General features: G+C 43.1%; 1 protein-coding gene across 1 annotated transcript in view; it reads right to left on the bottom strand.

Moving 5' to 3' along the window:
• PCSK2 (proprotein convertase subtilisin/kexin type 2) overlaps positions 1-23322 on the bottom strand; it is an 850498-nt gene that overhangs the window by 78004 nt on the left and 749172 nt on the right. Inside the window, exon 11 of the mRNA XM_078649584.1 lies at positions 5188-5415. Within this exon, the coding sequence (XP_078505710.1) occupies positions 5188-5415 (228 nt within the window). The remainder of the gene's footprint in view (positions 1-5187; positions 5416-23322) is intronic.

The following is a 23322-nucleotide window of genomic DNA, read 5'->3' as shown; positions in this document are numbered from 1 at the left end:
TCAACTATTACTGTCTAGATTGGAATTATGGGCCCAAGATAGAAACCTGATGCAGACACAATACGGATTCCAACAAGATAATGGCACCGTGGATCAGTGCTTGAACCTCTCCCTTATTTCAGGCAAATATGACAGAGCCGTGGGTGGGGAGCTATATTTTGCCTTGATAGATTCATCAGCAGCTTTTGACTGCATGTCCCACCCTAAGCTCTGGAATATCATGGCGGAAAAGAAAATAGACCAGCCCTTAATTGATTTTATTTGCCAATTATATTTTAACGCCTCTGCAACAGTTCGATATGAGAGGAATGGGGAGCGTACCCGCCCCTTTAACGTCTGAAGAGGGGTATGGAGAGCTTGCGTCCTCGCACCGTTTTTATTTTCAGTTTATGCAAATGGTGTGGAGGAAGTGCTGATGGGGAAAATCTGGATGTCCCCATTATTGACTCCCAACGCATTCCTATGCTGGCGTACGCTGACGATGCCGTATTGCAGAACGGGTTTGATCCTTCAACGCCTCATCACAGTGGATACCATCCAGTCAATCGAAAATAAATTTTTTAAGTCACTGACCTCCCTCCAGCAATCATATTAAAATTATGTTACTCACTTAGAACTGGGTCTTCCTTATATCACTGACTCAATTGGTATGGCCGCGCTTTTGTTGTGGCTCTCAATTTGGCATATGAATTCAGTCCCCCTTAATAAAAGAATTATTAGCGATTTGCAACAGTTGGAGGACCACACTAAGAGTAGATGGCTAAATTATGTTGAGCGGGAGCTTAGTGCCCTAGGTCTGATAAACCTTTTTAATGACCCTGATTCCTGCAAGAAATTTCCTAGGTACAGATTGGTTGAAGTTTTTAAGTTGAGGGCCCAATATCATCACAGAGAGATGAATTACCGAGCACAGATGGTACGGATGTATCAACTGACCCCGTCACTGGTAGAGAACGAGTTAGGCAAGCTAATATCCGAGTCATTTCCAGTAGAACGCGGGACAAGACAGGGATGCCTTCTGTCCCACCTTCTGTTTGCTCTGGCAGTGGAACCCTTAGCGATACGATTGAGATGAGAAGGGGAAGAATGGTGAATTCCAATGGCAGATTCAGTACACTGTGTATCATTATACACATATGATCTCCTGATATACCTCTGAGAAATTACGAGTGACCTCACCCTCATATGGTCAGCATCGCAAGTCTTTGAAGCGACCTCTGGGCTCAAAGTTAGTTGGGACAAGTCTAGGATCTTCCCGCTTAGCCCCCACTTGGCGCCTCTAGACATCCCTGTGGGAACCCAGGCTATCACCTGGAATGCCATGACCCCCAATATTTGGGAGTGCGCCTATATCACTCTCCTGCCAATATGTATGACGGAAACCACCGAAACACATTAGTGGGGCAGCGAACAGCGGGCAATTTTTGGAAGACATTGCCCCTGGCTCCCATTGGGCATGTAGCCATCGCTAAAATGATTATGGTCCCAAGATTGCTATATAATTTCACAAACCTCCCGGTCATACCGCCACGCTCCTTCTTCAAGGAACTAGATGCACTGCTCACAGCCTTGATTTGGGATGATGGGCAACGTAGGATAGTCCTCAACACGCTACAGTTGCCCACAACTGGAGGGGGCATAGGAGCTCCATCATTTGAGGCGTACTACCTCGCGGCACAAATCCAATGGCTATCTCATTGGATAGCGGAGCGACACATAGGAGAAACAATTACTGAAGAAGGCCGCTTACCCCTTCCTGCCGTCCGGAGATTATTGATGCCGGGGACCAAACCCTCACGCACATATCCCCTACAGGGTTTCCGTAGCCTGCAGATGTATGATGCGAATACATCGCATGTCGAAGGAAACAGCCCTATATTCCCCATTACTTCTGCTAGCGGGTTTCCCCCTGAAGGATAAATATTATACTGCAGAGACCCTCCAGATTTGAATGGACCACAATGTAACTGAGGTGGAATCCCTATTTGACGAAGGACAACTAAGGACATCGCCCAACTAACGTAACAGTACGACCTCCAGGACAATTCCTTACACATAGACAACTCTTAGATAGTGGCCAACGCTACTGGGATCTCCGTGAGGGGGAGCCCCCAACACATCCGGTCTTACACACGATCCTTCGTATGGGCACGGGCAGACACCTGGTCACTTGGCACTACAAAACGATCCGAGAGGTGGCCAATCTCCCCTTAGAAACGTTACGACGCACATGGGAGGATGAGGTGGGACCGACATTCCATGATAAAGAATGGGAAAAAGCGCTGGAATATAAAAAAAAAGTATCTAGGAACGCGCGTTTCGAAAACATACATTAATATCCTACACTGAGCATACCTAACTCCACACCGTTTACACCGATTTTACCCCGACGCACATTTTGCTTGCCCGCTGTCAAGCCCAGGAAGCGGACTTTAAACATATGTTCTGGGACTGCCCGGTTCTCCGGCAAAACTGGGACAAGATACAACAGTCACTCCAAGTGACGACCAGTCTCCCAGACATATCCACATGGGAGGCATGCACCTTGGGAGTTTGTCGCCAAAAGAAAACCGATAAATTACAATGGCGTTTTGCATCCCTGGCCCTGCTCCTAGCAAAGAGGGAAATAACCATGCATTGGTGGGCCCCGGCAGGACCTCCAATAGAGGCATGGGTAGGTGCTATGAAAAAATGGGGTGCAGGGGAGGAAGAGGCACTCAGAGATGAGGAAGTGAAAGGGACACGCAAACATCCCATCTCAATGGAATGGGCACAGATGCTATTTCAATTTATACAGGAAACAACAGTGGTAGTAACTCCTGAAGCCTCACAACTCCAATCCCACACTCATGTCCACTTCCCGTAGCACAGGTACAGGCCTCCCCGGAAGAACTATGTAATGCTCATCACCAAAGTAATATCTAAGATAGTTTGGACACACGCCTACGCAGCCCTGTAGACCGTCCCTCTTTCCTCTCCTGCACATACATTGATACTATAACAAACAATCACAGCCAGTCACAACACTGTACACCATGACATCTCCTCCGATCACTCCTATTCCCCCCTTACACCTGATCTCCCCCCACGGTTCACAGGTTTGTTTTGCCCCCTTGGCTTTTTGGAAACCAAAATCATCCGTCAAGGAATTAATTCCCGATTCCAGTTAGGGATGACTTACATGGGTAAAGGCGAGGGTGAAACACCAACCCACACCCCCAGGATACATACCCAACAGGACATCGCATGACATCACACAATATGGCAGGTCAAACTGGAAGATGACTTCCGGGCAGTTGTAAGTCACCCTACCCATGTTGTGTTGATGTATGATAAGACCACTAAATACATTGGTAAAACAAACTGTTAACCAAATGCTCGTAATTGTATGTTATGACATGTCAATGATGCAACAACAACTTGTACCAGGAAATGTGATAATCTCAATAAACAAATTTAAACAAAAAAAAATCTAGCAGAGGTCTCGTTCTCAGCCCATCAGTTAATTCTGATGAGATTCCGTTTGAATCTGTTTCCTTTGATGTTGGGGTATCCGGCCAGAAGATTCAAACACTCAGACTTGCCAATGTGCGCCTGCGATTCTTAGTCACCACAAAAAGATCTACATCTGGTACTCTTTTGTAGCATGTAAACCCAGGAAAGAAAGAAATGTATCATCCCTATTTTGCAAAGGAGCCATTTTGGGCAATGTCAGGTAGTTCTGTATTCCTTAAAATCATTACCTAACCCAATGGTTTGTTTTGCTGTGGCATCCTTTCTGAGGCCGTGCATACGGAAGAGGAACCGTGTGACCCAGGGACGAAGTTTGGGGCCCTTATTTCCCTCAGTGGTTCTTAACTCTTATATCAATTTTTTGTTCAATGTATTTTGCACAATTTTGACCATATTATACTTGGGGGCCAGTACTCACGAACCTAATAAGGCTGGCCTGACTTGATCTGAAGTTCATTTCTAAGTGATTTTATATTGTGGTTTTACGTATTGTTCTGTACTATTATGTTTTTCTGTAAAACGTTTGAATAAAGTTTTATGAATGAACTACTAGTCAGAACTAGAACAACTTTAGTAAAATCAAACAAAGGATTAACAATCAGAGAACATTATTTCACAGCTCCCACAGCACCAAAGTTGAATCTGTAGTGAATTTCCTACACTGGGGAAAAATGATATGGGCAGTTTCACTCACCAGGGTTTATAAAACATCGTTTATAGGGACCCTGCTTATAGTTGCATTACCCCCACCCCTGGAACACATGGGAGAGACCTTGAGGGTACCCACAATGTAAACATAAGGTATATTATACCTTTTAAGGTGCCATATCACCAAAGTCGAGTTTGCAGTGAATTTTACTTTTAAAAGCAGAGCTGCAACACAGGGCTGCTTTTAAAATTACCTCAGGTTCTCAGCATTGCACACATGCAAGTGAGCAAAGGCTGCTGGACTCTAAACTGCCATGCCGTATTATATACTAGGGACTTATAGATCGTTTTTATCCCCTTAACCTATTATATATAGGGACGTTTAGGGTAGTTCATGCCAATTATTAGTGTACCCTGTAATTCATGCCAATTATAAGTGACCCTGGACCTGTCTAGCAGAGCCCAGGACACAGTCAGAGTCAGCTTTTCAAGGACCAATGTCTCATATTATAACAACCCACGGCCAAACTCACTGCACTGACATACTTTCCCTCTCACCTTCTATGACATTAACCACCCAATCTTCTCTCATTATTGGGAAACCTTGCCCCTATCGACATTGACATCATCTTTCTTCACAGCCAGTTCCCTCCCATGTCACCAGTTTAAGTGTACCTTGCATCCACCCTCAACCAGGAGCGGCCTGTGCAGGTAAGAGCGGGGTGGGTGGGGATTCGACAAACGACATGGTGGGAAATACAATTTAAAAAAAGAAAAACACTTACCTCGACTCGGCAATGCAGTGAGCGCAAGGTGTTTTTTATTTTTTATTTTCCATCATCATTGTCTGTCAACTACGCCCCACCTCGCCCTACCGCTCTTACCTGCACCGGCCACTCCTGCCCTCAACTCTTGCGCAGCGTTGGTATGAGCCTCTCTCTTATTCAGCATTCAGGTGTTTTGTGGCTGTAGTTTTGTTATGTACATCCGAAACATACATACTTACAGTAGGAGATTCACACTTACTGCATTTCTTGGATTGAACCTCCAACACAGTGAAATCGCTCAGGAACCATCTTCCACTCTTTCGCCATCTTAACCATGGATCCTGCGTCCAACACGCCATAGCCAAAAAGATGATTGAACTCCAGGCCCACACCATTCCTCCGCCACTTGTGAACTTCATCATGGAGCTGGTTCCTTTTCGATGTGAGTACTGTCAGATGCTGCATGTCTCTCCAGCTCAGTTCTGGGCTATGTAGGATAGAAATACAAGGTTGTCATTTTGTACAATGTATTCTTTATAGTTGATTTAGTAGAAATCAAATATTATATTTAAAAAGGACAACACATCTCAAACATCATCTTGTTGAGTGAATTAGTTATAATAGTTATAAAATTACGAAAAGAAAATCTTCATGCATTACAGATTCTCCTGAAGAAAGAGATCAGTATAGGCATCCATAGAATTACATAAAAAACACAGTTTTCTGCATAATTTATTAAAAAATAGTCGAAATAGTCACAGAAATGTCAAAAGCTGTTAAGTTGCAGCACTTTAACTAACATGTTTTGATTTGATGTGTCCTGGAATAATTTACACTCGAATTTTGAATAAGTAAATTTCTTGAAAATTCTCTGATAAGTAAAGTACTTCTGTAAGGAAGGAAACACCTGCACAATACTGCCGAAAAAAAGGTCACAAACCACAGAATATTAACAATAGTTTTAAATAATATTTACTAGCTACCATTATCAACATAGCGGTCTGCGAAACAAAACGTACTCTGACTACTTGCATTATCCTTGAAGGCAAAGAAATAGAAACAATTTATCCAAATACTATTATAAGCCTCGTATAATTGCTAAAGTGCATTAAACCTCTCAAGGGGACACTGAAGCATAGGAAAAGAGAAATCCCAAAATTGCTGAGATTATCGCATGAGAGAATATCATAACAAAATTTAAATTGGGAAGAATGAAACAATCAATGGTAAAGCTAGGGGTCAAAAGCATCAACCTATTAAATATAATTACTATTGGTCAACGGCCCTTACGTACAAATTGTTTTGCTAAACAAAATCACCCTCGTAAAAAGGGGTTTGCGACATATTATGAGTTGGAAATAGGAGGGTGCATGAAAGGCCACTCCCCTCTTTTTTGGGAGTCACAGGAGAATGCATCAATGCTTCACAATTACAACTGTGGTCGTAAGCCATTTATCAGATATTGGTACCTCAAAGGTGGTGGCATCAGATTTGGAAAGGAAAGCTGTCTGTGAAACAAGATTCTCCTTTATGAATCATTTCAGACAATCTAAGGGCAGGGGAGTTGTCAACCCGGTCTAAACGGTTTGACAGGACAGGCTATTGGCCTCTGCCGACATGGTCAATAATACAGGAATCTGTATTATTCATTGAAGGTATGATGTGGGCAAACTGATTTTAGGCCAGTACTGTCCAAGGCAGGTTTCTCCAATGTCAGCCCTGGAGGGCCGGATCCATGCCAGATTTTTAGCATACCCACATTTAGATAAATGTAGTTTTCTTAAATATCTGGCATGGATCAGGCCCTCCAGGACCGACAGTGGAGAGCAGGCCAAAGTACATTTTATAAAGTTACTGTTCCACTACGGGTATCAAAATATACGTTTTCCATTCATTCAGAATTGGAAAACTAAGTGGAAATGCACTTTGAATTCGTTTTTAGCTTTTTTCCAAGAGGAGATCTGAAATAAGTATTTAGTCACATCGAGGCCTGTCTAAGGAACATCTAGCCGAAATCTTCACAGTATATGTAGCTTTTAGGCCTTCAATAACTATGCGGGCACGTATTTCAAATATACATTTGTCTCTTTATAAATTAATCAGCCTGTCTTGAGGGCTTGCGAGACTTATGAATGTATAAAAATAGATTTTCTTACATGGCAAATGCACTTTTCCCTTCCATTTGTCACCACAGTGCTTTTAAATCCAGTCAATTCAGAGAACAGTGGTGTGTCTGGCAGTTATATTTGATTGTTATCTATGTGAGTGGTGTAAATATACACTGCAACCCAGATATGACATATAACTTTCGCGCCACAGGTGCAATTTCCACACCATCTACCATGACCTTACAGGAATATTAAATAGAGAAAGTGGGTAAACCCAATTTTAGTCAAACCATTTTATGGCCATGGCACATGCACTGCTGCACTGTATAAGGTACAAAATCAGGAATAACCATGCAGATGAGGCATAGGTATTCCACATTTCTACAAGTTCCATACTTTGTGAGCACTTTCTGAGAAGGAGTTTATCAGAATACATGATTTATTTCAAGATGGAGGATCTGAAATTTAAAGGTGAATACAGTAGGAGTTACCAGACTCCTGAGTGACATGTTCAGATCTTTGAGTCTGATCTGAAAACCGACTAAGCTGCAATACTGAGGGGTGTTGTAGAGTGTTCCCCTAGGCTAGCCTGGAGGAGACTAATGATTGCATTATCGTATTAAACTCTTCTATTAGTATTAGGTGCTTGAGCCTGAGTTGGTGTTGAGTGCCCTTTACAAATGCGTTGATGTGCATGCAAAGGTTCATGTTCTTGCCTGGAGTGGAACCCAGAAATCTTGAAAATTTAGCAATGACTAGTCCTCTGCCTAGTATATTTGCTCAATCAAGCCAAGCCTGTCTATGGAGTACCCTCATCCAATGGTCAAGCTGTCAGGGACTTCTCCATTTATTAAACAAGAGGTAATCAACTATATTAGAAAGGGCGTAAAGCAAGACTAATGCTCTTCACTATATTTGGTTGGTCAGCAAAATATTTTGATGGCTTGATGCCAGCAAGTGTGTTTATCGGGTTCCCTTAAGTTAGTTATATTAAGGATAACCATTCTTCTGAAGCTTTGTCAATTACAACTTCAGTGGGTTAAGCTGATGTTGTAGGGACAAATAAAAGTTCAGTCTTATTTTACTGTCAAAGAATTGAGAGAATTGCTCACAGTTCTCTTTGTTGTTGGAAATGTCCGGAATGGAGATTATTTCACTGTCAGGACATGGTACACACCTTAGTACATGTCCTATCTTTTACATGCACTGCATCCTGCCCGGGGGGGAACCTTGGGTCTACCATCGGGGTGTCTGATGTGTATAAAAAGAGAAGGGTAAGGTCTGGCAAGTGGGTGCATATGTCAGAACAACATGGCAGTTTAACAAACTGCGTGGAGGCACTGCAATGGCAGGCCTGAGTTCCCTCTTTAAGGCTACTGGTGTGGGTGGCACAAGTAGTGCTGCAGGCCCACTAGTAGCATTTGGATTACCAGCCCTGGCACACAGTGCACTTTACTTTGGATTTTACTAGTAAGGCAAACATACCAATAATGGACAACCATTATACTTTATACAGGGAGCACTTGCACATTGACATTGATCAGCAGTGGCAAAGTACCCAAAGCATCTAAGTTGGCAACACCATGTCAGAAGTAAGGTCTAGGGGAAAGCAAAAAGTGTAGGGAACTTTAGCCAAAGAGGGCCAAGTCCTACATGCATTAGTTAATGTCTATGATTAATAAAAGCCAGCCTAGTTAGCATGCAACAGTATTTTCACATCTCAGAGTACCAGCTCAACCAGATCTGCCTCCCTATTTTGAATAGTCCTGGTCATGGTGATTATAGCTAGAGCATCAGTGTACTGGCTAAAGAGGCTAGATATCATACCCCTCCCAGTCGGGTTCAATCATTTGTGAAATCAGGTTGAATTCTGGGAATTTGTCTTGAACCGGTTGCCAACGTGCTGACACTGCATGTCGCAGACTAAAAGAGGCAAACATGTCAATTGGAGTTGTCGCTATGTAATACATCAATCTGCAATATACAACTTCTCTACTGTTTCAAAACATTTTCGTATCTAATGTAGGGGGTGGGTGGGACTGTGCAGCATTGACAATTAGTAAAATCTCTAGCAAAATATAGCTGTGAAAGGCCTGGGCTGTACCCATAGTCCACAATCACCAATTAGAACATTGGCCCTTCTGAATCAGTTGCAGTGGCCAAATAGCCTCAGCAGGGCCGGCTCTAGGCATGGACAGTGTGGGCAGCTGCCCAGGGCCTACACTCAGCTCAAAAACATGGAGCTCTCTTCTGTGTGAAAGAACACACTTTCACAGTCAACCCACCTACTATCCCAGGTCCCTCTCCCCAACCAGATCACATTGCTAATGTATTTATAAGCGAGGTGTCTTGACCTCGCTGGTGAGGGCATGGTGACATTCCTGGGTGTTTAAGGTGGGGGAGGGGAAAGAGTGGGTAGAGGACGTGACAGCAACAAAGGTGGCAATTATGTCGGTTCTCAGGGACAAGGGCAAGATAGCATATCTGTTAAAAACCTGCGGTGAAGTCTTGTCAGCCCTTTGTGTATTAGGTAAGGATAGGTTGATGAGGGGAGGAGGGAGCATCCAGATCAGACTTGCACTGTAGGGCACTCTGCACACTTCCAGGGAGAGCCTCAAGACCTGGCTCTTCACTGATCTGGAGCTGCACCCCCCCCGCCCCAGCGCCTTGAGACCCACATGGGTGAGTAGCACGCTTCATAAACCCCTGATTGATTGATCGATTTATAGCAAAGGCAGACCTAACATCATTTCCTTTCCTCTCTGTGGAGCAGGGACCAAGCACTGATTGATCCAACGTAATCAGTATCCATCCGCTGCTCCCGATATGATTGAGATACTATTTTGTTCTGTTTAACTTTTAATGTCCGGCAAAAAGAAGACATGAGACTAGCAAAAACGTGCCCAGCAGGACAAACAAAGTTGCAAAGATTTATTTTCTATAGTTAAGTTTCTTTTATTTTGCCAAGTCTTTTTTTTTTCTTTGCACTCATTTTTTCTTTTGTTTATGCTTGTGGGCGCTGTTCCCAATTTTTTGGGCAAACCAACATTGTTTCTTTCTCATGTGTCTTTTCTGAAATAATGCTTTAACAAATAATCGTGCAGTACACCCCAATCCATCCCTCTCCAATCTGTCTCACTCTAAGCCACGCCAATCCACCCACCTTATCCCACACCAACCTTCCTCACTTAATCCAATCCACCCCTGTCAAGTCCAAACCACCCCACTCCACCACACTCCAAATCCCCATATCACATCCCAATATGCCCCACTTCAATATGCCCCACTGTAATCCAAAACAATCTGCCCCATTCTGATCTCCGCACTCCAATCTGCCCCACTTCAATCTAAAACAATTTGCCCCACTCTAATCTGCCCAGCTCTAATCCGTAACAATCTGTTGCAATTCAAAACAATCTGCCCTACTGCATCTACTACCCCACTCCAATCCGCCCCACTCCAATCTGCCCCACTCCAATTCATCCCACTCCAATCTTCCACACTCCATCCCAATCCACCCCCCTCCAATCCACCACAATCCACCCCACTCTAATCCAATCCAATACACCCCACATCACACCAATCCAATACACCTAATCCAGCCCAATCCAAACAAACCACTCCAATTTTGTCCACCTCATCTCACCCCAATACAATCCACCCAACTCCATCCCCAATCTGCCCCACTCCAATCCAAAACAATCTGCCCCGCTCAGTACAAACCAATTTGACCCAATCCAAAGCAATCTGCCCCACTTCAATCCAAAACAATCTGCCCCACTACAACACAAAATAATTTGCCCCACTCAATCCAAAACAATTTGTCCCACTCCAATCCAAAACAATCTGCCCCACTTCAATCCAAAACAGTCTGCCCCGCTCCAACCCAAAACAATCTGCCCCACTCAATCCAAAACACCTGCTTCACTCCCATCAGCTCCAATTGAAAACAGTCTGCCCCTCTCCAATCTGCACCACTCCTGTCTGCCCCACTCCAGTCAAAAACAATTAGCCCACTCCAATACAAAACAATCCGTCCCACTCTGATTTACCCCACTCCAATCCAATCCAATCCACCTCACCCCAATCCAATCCACCCCACTCCAATCCAATCCTCTCCACCCCAATCCAATTCACCCCAATTCAGCCAAATCCAATCTACCCCACTCCAATCCGGCCCACCACACTCCAATCCAACCCACCCTAATTCATTCCAACCCTCACACCCAATCCAAACCAACCCACCACACACCAATCCAGTTCATCCCACCCCATCCAATTCACCTCAATCCAATCCACTCCACTGGAATCCAATCTACTCCACTCCAATCCACCCCATCCCAATCCAATTCACCCCACTCCATTCTACTCCCTCTCTACATTTCACCCCACTCTAGTCACCACACTCTACTCCAGTCCACCCCACTCCTGTTCAGCCCACTCCACTCTAATCCACCCCACACTAATTCAGTCCCACATCCCATTTTAATCCACCTGACTCTAGTCTAATCCACTTCATTCAGTCCATCCCACTCCAATCCACCCCACGCCCCTGCAGTTCAATCCACCCCACTTTACTCCAATCCACCCCACTTTACTCTAATCCACCCTACTCTACCCCAATCCAAGCCACCTTGCCCAAGTTCAGATTACCCCACTCAGTCCAATTTCTCCAGCCCACCACACCCTAATCCACCCCACTCCAGTTCAACCCACCTCAATCCAATCCGCCCCACTCCAAACTAATCAAATACACCCTTGTCCAATCAGCCTCCCCTATTTCAATCAATCCTACTCCAATCCAATCCAGCCTAATCCATCCCTCCTAGCTCACCCACCAAAATCCACCGCACTCTACTCACTCCAACTCACTCTACCCCAATTCATTGCAATCTTTCCCAATCTACTCCAATCCAGTCCACCCACTATCTCAGTCAACCCAACCCACCTCACCCGATTCCACCCCACTCCAATTTACGGTACTCCTCTCTGCATCTCTGCACTTGATGACTCTACACTGAACTCTTCTCAACTGTATGACACTCTACTCTCCTACTCCACTCTACAACTACTACTCCAACAAATCCAGTCTATGACACTCCACTCCTATCACTTCACTCAAGGACACTCCATGCCACTAACTGTTAACCATGCTGAACAGCAGCCACACTGGTGTATAACACAACTACACATTGCCAAAGTCAATATTTCTCTGGACCCTGGAAGTACAATTGTGCCATGCATAGATTCAAACTCCTGATCTTTAGTTGTACAGCCAGGGTACAACTCACAACTATTCTGCTATCAACTGTGAACAAAATGAGGCCTTTGCTTGCCTCCTCTCCAGGCTTTGATTGTCAGCAGATTTACTATCCAATCCTATGTCCCAATTATTAGCACCCACACACAAGAATAAAGGCCGGCATGTATTTAGCCTTGTTTCTTGCATGTACTGAGCACAAACCCACTTTACGGAGAGATTAGAAAAAAGATGGACATTGTGCAAGGGGTTACAATTGGCCTCCAATGTAAAAGTGTAGCCATAGAGTGGCAATGGTGCTCACTAACTCATTCCTTAATCCCCATCTACAGACATTGGATTTGGTACATTGGCAAGATGGCAGCCATTTGCAGCTTTCCTTTTCAAAGGCTAATCCCTGATAAACGTAGTTTGTCAAGTTGCGAAAAACATACGTTACTGTTACTCAGTTTAAGGATATGTTAATCATAGGCTGGACGGCATGTTAAGTGAGTAATTAAATAGGTGCATTTGTGAAACTCTACATGAAAGATGAGAGGTCTGAACTTCCATGCCAACCTCATGTCAGCTAGCCTGCTTGAGGTGGCACACTGATCACAACAGAAGTCACATTACCGCACCAAGCAGCCTTATAGATTAATGTGCAATGTTGTGTGACCCACAGCAGCAATTTGGAAGCATTTCTAATTCATTTGTGTCCAATTAAAATATTGTATGTTATTGTAGAATTGTAGAGTGCTTACTACCCATATGTGAGGTGCTGAAGCACTTACCAACATAGATAGCAAGCTACAATATGTAGCTGGAAGTGTGTGGTTGTAAGGGTGTTGTGTTGTTTTGAGCTTATGTGTAATGTGTTTTATGTCATGAGTGATGACCAACAAGGTATGGCTTACATTATGGGATGCAGCACCAGGGTGTAAGATGGGTGAGGGTATGTGAGAGGGAGGCTCACAAACTGTAATTATAATAAGGAATTCCCAGCTTAGCCACAGTGATAGCGGAATAATGTGTGCCTGTATCCCAAAAAGGGTGGTAATCACAGAAGGTCCAGTAATCCATATGGTGACGTGCCAGGCAGCAATGGCTTTCAATGAGTAAAAAGAAGCCAAAATGGTAATTGGTGATATAAACTGTAGCAATGCAGTATTTTATTTATTTATTTATTCAGAGGCAGAGATACTGCCTAATGCTAAAACAATACACCTGTTGAAGGCGTGAGGAAGCCGAAGAGAAATCAAGGCTGGCAACCTCAACAGAAACAACACAAACTTTAAAACATCTAAATTCCACCTAATTCTACTTGCCCAAAGGAAGCCAACATTGTGAGCTGGAGTTCACAGTACAAGCATCTTTCAAGCTGCCGAAGGCTATTAAAAGCAGACAATCACCAGTCAGACTGGTCTTATTAGGATTGTGGTTCAGATCCCAGCCACACTGGTACCCTGAATATGAAAGGGTGAATGACAAAGCTCTTGGTAGGTTTTTGCCCTGAGAGCACAATAGCAAATTGTGCTGCCTAATGTTTCCTTGCTGGCATCATCCCTCCGTGCAAGCCCTTTGCTTAACTTGGAATTTCAGGGACCCTTGTTTGTTCTAGCTTGCATGAGGAAACATCCTCGTGACCTTTAGGAATTTCCTCCCAGACATGTTCACCATCAATATTAGTAGTGAATAACATTTCAGGGTAAAAAATACAATTGAAGAAATAAGACCCTGATCCATTATTTTTTCATGGAGAGCATCATGGCACACATTTGTAGTTCCTCATTTTTCTCAATCTTGGCACTGCTCTTCTCTAACCCAACAAGAGTAAGCAATTTCTTTTAAATATGCTGGAATAAGTGTGGAGAGATATCAGAGGGGGAATATGCTCCAATAGGAGCAAGTGCGCTCACATACCCCTATGCATGTCATGCTTCATCATTGGGCGAGCTCCTTGTTGGGCCGGCACTGCAATGCCCAATGGGCACCCACAAGGGGGCACTTCACCAGGGATCTTTTCATAGAACTGTTGGATCATGAAATATAGTAAGGAGCAGCAGGTATGCTGGACCTCACCGCTCCTGCCCCCCCCCCCCCCCCCTGATATAACTGCTCTTCTCTGACCCGACAGAATTGTGAGAACTACTTTTTATGTGTCTCCACAAGTTAACTTTACTTCTGAACTCCAATGTCTTGAGAAATATCCTGATCAGCTCAGAGGATCATCACCACCTAAAGATTTGAAGGAGAAGGTTAGTATAACACTCATTTTGTTTCCTTTTTATTATTTCCCTGTTAGTTATGAATGAGCTTTCTGATAACCTGTTATATGTATATGTCTGTATTAGGAAATAGGCGAAACAGGGCAGATTCTACCAATAAATTGCAGATGTGTACAGGACATTATACAATACATTCCTGCCCTACCCCCATTTTTCTCAAGTTGGACAACCACATAAAGTTGGAAATATATACAATAATAGGACTATCTTTTTGGGGCGATTGAGGGATTTTCATCAGAATCCTGCCATTCTACCACTGAACTACCACTTTCAACAGTTCTGACACCAAATAAAAAACCTTGGTATGAAAACCCCTTAAATCTGCAGCATACCTTTACTTTAAAAACACAGATACTAAACTGTATGTAATGAGTCAATACCAGGAAACCACCTAATGAGAATAACCTGGAACATTGAAGTTACTCTATTTATGTTTCACTGGCATTGTCGTTTTACATACTTATCAATTTAATTATCTCCTCATTGTCAGATTGCAATGTTTCCTTGTATCTGCTTTTTATAAGAAATATATATTTCCTCACCTGGCTTCCATCCCTGTGAAGAGAATATATTCATTCTGTATCCTAAATCCGAAAGCTTTTTTTCTACAGAACTCTGCTGCCCTTTTTTGTTCTCGTCTGATTGATAAAGAAAACACAAAAATTGACATAATCTCCATGTGTTAATTTTGTTCGCCCTAAGTTGGCAGGGTATGCCCAGACCTGGGTTCCTTGCTCACTTTGCCACTGGAATAAAGCTAGCCTGGCCGCTGAGTGGTGTTACCCCGAAACCAGTCCCAGGATCCTTGTTTACGGTCTAGGGAAGACCTTGTTTGGCAGTTCAGGCTGGGCTGTTGCATGAGGTACAGGGTCAATACTGATTTGCATATAGCTGGGTCTGAACTGGGGTGGTGAAGTAATCTAAAGAAAGTTGATGGATTCAACCCAGATCGGTGACTAGGAGTGAGTGTCTGAAAAGTTTCAGCGCTCAGTACATCATCTCCTTGTGTTTTCGTTGTTCACCCTAAGTTGGCAGGGTATGCCCAGACATGGGCCCCTTCCTCACTTTGCCACTGGATTCAAGCTAGCCTGGCTGATGAGGGGTGTTACCCCAAAACCGGTCTCAGGATGCTTGTTTCCGGTCCAGCGAAGACCTAGCTTGGCAGGTCGGGCTTGACTGTTCCTATGAGGCACAGGGTCAGGACAAATTTGTATGTAGCTGGGTCTAAACTGGGGTGGCGAAGTGAGCTAAAGAATGATGAAGGATTCAACCCAGATCTGTGACTGGGGGTGAGTGTCTGAAAAGTTTCAGTGATCCATTCATCATCTCCTTGTGTTTGCTCTGATTTATGAAGCTCTCAAAAAAGAATGAAAAAGGTATTTTTATCTGAGTTTAACTTCATTTCGCTGTACCCTGATACATCATTTTTACCAGTGATGCCATTCAATTATTTTCTGAAATTATCTCGAATTGTTACTATAAACTAATGTGGTAACACACAGTTAACTTGGGGTTAGAATAGCCATCTTTGTGAGATCGACGTATAGCTTTTCCCTCCAATGTGACTAATGTAATCCACCTAATACAGTTTTAAAATAGCTAGACGTATTTCATTTGGATAGTTATCTTTTAATCCATGTTACTGATATCAACACTATGTCTCTTAAGCGATGACAAAGAAGATCAATAATCTTGTGATGTCAGTTTTCTATGATGTCACTTCTTGTGATGTCTCATGCAAATTAGAGGGGCCCCACATCTCCCCTTTTGCCCAGGTCCCCACAAGTCCTAGGACTGGCCCTGGGCCTCCGCTCTCTGGGCGGAGGCCCTGCAGTTTTGGTGGGACCTCAATGCTGCAGTTACCCATTGCGGCCCCCGCCGCAAGTGCGGAGGCCCTTTGTGAATCGGTCCCCTAGTCTTATCACCGTGACAGTTGTTAGACTGAGTTGGGTGGTCAGCATTTATAACAACTGCACATATCCTAATCCTTTTTCATGTTTAGCTATATAAATGATAACAGTGTCGTTAAACTCATCTTTTTACCTGTTATCCAAACTGACAGAAGTGAATTTTAGGTACTGGTTTCTTTGGCAGACACTGGCAATTGTTCAACATGCCATAAGCTAATGTTTTGACATGTCTGAAGAAATGTTTTTTTTATTAAGCAAAGTGATATGCCAAACTCTTGGCTTTATGATTGGGAAGACCATACAAATAAATATTCATGACATCGAGGTATATGTTGCTAATTTACTTACTGATAAGAGCTTGCATAGGTGGATGGCAGTGTAGTTTGTTGAAAACAAACTATCTTGAGGTACTGAATCTCAGTTGTCGTATATGCTATTCATTCATGTGCATGCAATGGCTCAGCTTATTATTACAGTATTATGGCAGCACTATTTTATTTTGCTTATAGTTCTTACAGGTGTCAATCTCACCGATACTCAGACTTACATTGTAGGAGCACACTGCACACCACTAAAAAAGGGCACAGAGTGTTTCTTCTCTTATCACCTGATAGGGGTTGTTGAACCTGACAGCCTTAGTGTTCTTCCCTCTAACATTTTGTCTTTCTCCTCCACTTTTCTTACCTAGTTTTTGCTAGTATTAGGACTTTGCACACTTTACCAAAGCTAACCAGTGCAAACGTGTTTGTGCAGTCTCCTCTAAACAGAGGAATACTGGTGTATCCTCAATTTGCATATTTAATTTAGGTATAACTCCCTGGTAAAGTAAAGGCCTGTAAATTAAATGCTACTAGTGTGCCTGCAGCACTGATTGCCCTTTAGCCACGTCTCAGGCCTGCCATTGCAGAGCCTGTATGCAGTTTACAACTGCCATGTCAACATGCCAAAATAAACCTGTGACAGGCCGATAGCTTCCCTTTTTAGGCATATTAGTCACACTAAAGGCGAGGCCCTAGGAAGCCCAGAGGGCAGGGTGCACTGTATTTAAATGGCAGTACATGTACGTTTAAGATTTACATGGCCTGGTAGTGAAAACTTTCAAATTTGCTTTCAGTACTGCAAGGCCTATATCTCCAATAGGGTAACCTCTGGATTACATTAGTACATTTCATAAATGTAATTTCCAATTGGGAAGAAGAGATAAACTCTTTAAGTCTGGTGTCTCTGGAATCAAAAGTAAAAATCCAAACTTATGATAACGTTGGATGTTAAATTACAATTCTGAAAATGCCACTTTTAGAACAGTTGTATATATACATATATCTTTTTCAAAAGAAAGATTTTGAACATCATATTGATGCAAATATCGCGATTGTGATTTGTTTTCCATTTTAACCGGTTGGCAGTAAAAGTCTGTTATATTGTTTTACATAGGTGAATGGACCTTTTTATATGGAAATCTTTTTCAGAAGAAATAATTTGAGTATTGTGAGTGTGCCAATGCAGCAACTTTCATAAGGTAATTATAGTTATTTTATGCTGAGGTATTTCAGAACCATCATGGTAATATGGAGATAGTAATGTGCATTGCTTTGTTTTTGATTATTTGTTTTAGAGTGGATAACAGTTCTGTGCTCTGAGGATAACCCTTAAATTATTCAACGAGTTCGAAACGTGTTGACAAACATATATGCACCCACTGAACAAAAATAATTGGCACCTAGAACCAGGCAATTAACTAATGCACAGGAAAGTCATTTTCAAAGAAGAGACGTCCTGGCTACTTGTGAAGAGATCTACCCGATCCTATATTTACACCCTCAATACCCTTGAATAGAGTGACAAGACTGAAACTTGCAGTTGTAAGTCTAGAAAACAAATCTGGGGTAGATAACAGAAATGAGGCAGCTAAAATTTACAACACATTTCATGATCTATATCTGTCTTCTACGATGGAAGGGTGCACACAAGGAAAGGGAGGGTGGAATAGGAAGAATCAATGGACAAGTAAAGGAGATCTGGGGCGTTGATAGTATGTATCCTTGGGCAAGTTCGTGGACACTATAGGGAGAAGTGATGGAACTGATTTCACACGAAAACTGAACTTGGCCATAGGACAATTCAAGACCATTAGGTCTGCATAGAATCTTTTACAGCAGGAGTCCAGAGGAAACAAAGTTGTTGATTATAGGATGCTATGTCTGTAAGGACAGTGTAGTTCACCCAAGAACACAAACATAACACTTTTCTAGTGGTGCAGAGTTTATGGTATTTATTAATAAATCGTTTTTCTAATGATAGGTACTTGTTCTTGTTAGACCTTACACCCTTGGGTAGTAGTCCCCCAAACATTTTGCCTTCACCCCTCCTAGTTTGCTGAATCATTTTTGTTGACTCTTAGGACTCTCTGCACTAACCACTGCTAACCTTGCTCAAGTGCTTGTGCACTCTTCTTTAAACATGGTAGGATTGGCTTACAACCCGTAAGCAGATTCAATTTACGTATAGGTCCCTAGTAGAGTGGTACAACGTGTACCCAGGGCCTGTCAAATAAATGCTACTTTTGGACCTGCTGTACTTATTGTATTATGCCACCCACTTAAGTAGCCCTTCAAAATGTGTCTGTTTGTGTGCAGTTTTAAATTTTGACCTGGCAAAATAAAACATTTGCCAGCCCTAAACTTTCCTTCTTATTAAATATTAGTCACCTCTTGAGTAGGCCCTAAACAGCCCATAGGGCATGGTGCAGTGTATTTAAAAGGTTAGACATGCACTTTTAAGTTGTACATGTCCTGGTAGTGAAAAACCTCTACATTCATATTTAACCACTGCAAAGCCTACCTCTCCTTTAAGATAACATTAGGTTACATTATTAAATTTTTAGATTTTTACATTACATTTAAAAAATTATATGTTTTGCTTGGGAGGAGGAAGAACTGTAAACTTTGTCTCTAAAGCATTAGTATTTATAATCCTCTCTAATGGTGAAATCTGGTTTTGAGTCACAATTCTGAAAATGCCACTTTTAGGAAGATGGTATTTTCTTGCTCTAACCTTTTCGTGCCTGCAGCCTGTGTTTGGGATCAAAAGACTAGGTGTAGTTGGCAGCTGGCCTTAATGTAAAACTCTTAGACGTGGTCACACAGGGGAACTGGGTGTTGACAGGATGGGAGGGGGTAGAGCGGTCACCTACCACATTTGCACTTCAATAAGGGCTGTCTCCAAGACTCACAAAGAGCTTCACACTAGCCTTTAGTCACCCCACACAGGAAGGCAATTCCAGAACCAGGTGTGTGAGGAAGTCTAGAGTTTCTCCCACTTCAAAGCCTGCACAAAGTAAAAATATTGGACCATGAGACCAACTCTTCGGATCACTTATGGACCTGTGGAAGACTAAGAAGAAGAACTACTCTGCTGCATTGCTGCTGGAAGGGTGCCCTTCTGCAAAAAGGACTGTCCTGCTGGCTGAGGAAGGAAGATTGGACATCCTCCTTGAACCCACAATGACAGAGTGGCTCCGAGGACTAGCTGCTTGGCCTCCTGATCTGAGCTACAGGGACATAACAAACTCTATGGACCTGCCCTGCATGTGTCCAGCTGCCCAGACCAAGCTGGACCTGCTTGTTCCCTGCTAGTGGCATCTGCTGGAGTGAGTCCTGATCCCCAAGAGGTGCCTATCAGGTCCTGGACCCATCAGAATGTACTCCTCCCAGTCCAACTGTGGGTATCCTCAGAACCAATGCAGCCCTAGGCATCTTGATGCAGGAACTCTGATCACAGCACCTCATAGCTCCTGATTGGCTGCCTCATCAAAACCAGCATAGCAAATCTTGATAAAGGGCCTCATATTATAGCACTTCACAGCTCCAGATCGACAGCCTCATCAGAAGCAGGATGCAGCCTTGGTGCTCAACAGAACACATTGCAGCTTCTGATCGATTGCCTCATCTGAATCGATGTAACACAATGCAGCAAGACGCAGGAGCTTGCATCTCAGTCCAAGTACAAACAGGTACATTGTCCAGCAGGCCAAACTAAGTCCTATGCCCGACTTGCCCTCCATCCGAGTTGGCTTGAACATGGGACTTTGGACCGGTCAGGTGCACTCAGATAACCACAGCTGGTCCTTTGCTCTTTTTAACGCTACTTTTACCTAATACTTTGACATTGCATATCTCCAGTTCTACGAATTTCATTTTAATTGTTCTAATATCATTTTATTTATTCAACTTTACTCTATTTTTTAGATGGTGTGGGATTTTTCGGGTGCTGTGTTTTCACTTTATTACTGCTTGTGTGCTGCATAAATAATTTACATATTGCCTCTAAGTTTAGGCTAACTGTTTTGTGCTAAGCTACCAGAGGGTTAAGCGTGTGGTAATGTGTGGTTAGCTTGTGTTTCACTCCGACAAGAACTGTGGTTGCTGCTTGAGTAGGGTTTCACCCCCTCAACCAGTAACCTAATTTCCTTCATTTATCCTATGTAAGAAAGTACATTTTTAGTTGGGATAACTAGAAGTACACAGCAAGTAATAAAGTCACTAGTCTGTTAGGTCTAGTAAAATGTTTTAGTAATATAAACCTTAGCTAAACCCTTGCTATCTTTGGCAGAGAGCAGTCTGGTTTAACTTGAAGAAAATTTGTAGATCATTTAAATGTACCAAAGCAGTTAACAAGTAAAAAAATAAAAAAACACAATTAAAATCCTGTTAAAATTTGTAATGAGATAAAAGTAAATAAGCAAAAATAACACCAAAACAACACAAATCCTATATGGGGTACCCATGATATGCATTTTTAAAGACTTTAGTGGCAAAAGTGCCAAGAGAAATACAAAGCTCACTGTAAGTCAAACGTTACAGTAGACTGGTACCAAGGTGCAACTTGCAGGTCGAACACAAAGGAGTTCGGATCTGCAGTGCTAACATTGTAAAAGAATGAGTTCCAGTGCCCACAGCTCTGCTCAGAAGCTTGCACCATGAGCAATTAAATGTCGGCTCACCAAAGCCCAAGGCCTGGAAAGCGCCTCATGTTTCTCTAATCCACACCCAGATTCTTCACTCACGATTATCTCACTCTTCAGCCCTGCTTTCTCCCTTTATGATGCTTTTTCCATCATTCTCTTCCTCTCTCTTTCCATTTTATTTGTTTTCACTCTCTTGATCTTGGTAAATATATGAGGCAGAAAAATAAGTGCCAGTCTCCAAACCCCTTAAATGAGTGCCGGTGCTCCCCACCTCCAACCAGCAGCTCAAATTAACCACCTATTAGTTGTATACATCAATTGGATTGATCTCTATGAATCTCAAAACGTTGAAAAGGTTTGTAAGTCTCACTTCAAAAAGGGACAGTATAACAGTTTTGCAAGGAAAACATTGAAAGCAGACTTTTTTTGTGCCAAGCTACCAGTGGGTTAGGCACAGCTTAATTGAATTACTTGTTGTGGTTCATACTGACAAGAATAATAGTCTCTGCTTGAGAAGAGTTCCACCCCCTCTCAATCAATACCCCAATTTCTCACAGTTTTGAAAGAAAATTAATGATTAATTGGGTTGGATGGGAGTCCTTCACAAGGAAAAGGCCACAATAGTGTAAGGGTAAGTGTGAGAAAGTGGTTTTGACCATCTAACCAAGCTGAATATTTTGCTTTTTGATTACCTTATTTTTGACCTTTTAGTGTGGGAGAGCCTCATACCCACGGTGAACTCATGGTAAAATGGACTGTGCATCTTTACTACTAGTATTTACCTTTTGAGATAAGGCCACTGTGATGCAGAAGTGTAAGGGGAACTGGGCTAGTTACACGTGGACACATTGTTCACACCAGTGTGCAGACGTGTGAGGCATGCGCTTGGAAGACTCCTGACGTGCTCAGCCCAGAAACTATGCACAGGTAGTCTGTTGCAGAAGGGCCTGTGCAGAGTTTCGTGATGATCTGGAATAGGCCTTATAATGGGGTGTATACATGTAGGGGAAGTCAGTGTGCTTTACTGTCTTTGACAGTAGTGACAATCCATTATACTCTAATGTGAAAAGAGCAATTCTGTAAAGTCCAAAATCATATCAGTACAGCTTATGGGTCATCCAGGCATGTCATATTTCTCTGAATCAGCTCAAGATCAGATCCCAAGCCATTTATGACCCTGCTGGGGTGGGTTAATTATTTTACTCCCCAGGTGTAGGAACAAAGGCCTCGCCCATCAAAGAACACATTTGATAGGGCTTAGGCCAACTCTCCAGGAGGAAGGGAATGGGCAAAATTACTTTGCATCAATAAGTCAGCTGTCATCCTGTGCCATGAAGAGGGCCTGCTCCATGTCACTCCACAAAGGAGGGAGCCCAGACCTCCGGAGCCAAGACAGAGGGGCACTCGTTTGAAGATTTGCTGGGGGAAGACACTGGCAATGACCTCAGCGAGGCGGGGAGCTGAGACCCCAGAGCACATGTGACAAGTGACTTCTGGGTGACACCATCTTGAAATATCCCAGAAGCCTGTGCAGGAAGTTTGAAACATAGGTGAAGAGGTGATTTGGCACCTCAGGATAGGCCAGAGGTGCATCCCTGTTGGCACCTCCTACCCTAGTTAAAAGTTCTTGTGCAGGGAATGTGTTTTTCTGAAGAACACTGGGACTGGAGGCTGATGCCATGGACAATTGGAAGTAGAAACCACCTGACTGTCCCCAGGACTAAGGACTTTGCCTATGATTGACCCCAGAACCAGTGGTGCACCCTGCAAGGTCCAGGGACGCTCGTCCCCTTATGACCTCTGAGGACCAGTTGGGGGAAATACTGGCCTTCTGTGCCAGCAAGGAGAGAAACCTAGAAGGGAAGCCAAGTGAAAGGATGGTG

This window comes from Lissotriton helveticus, chromosome 6 (genome assembly GCF_964261635.1).
Source record: "Lissotriton helveticus chromosome 6, aLisHel1.1, whole genome shotgun sequence".
Lineage (NCBI taxonomy): Eukaryota > Metazoa > Chordata > Amphibia > Caudata > Salamandridae > Lissotriton > Lissotriton helveticus.
The sequence above is the reverse complement of the archived record's forward strand: the minus strand, read 5'-3'. Positions and strand labels throughout refer to the sequence as shown.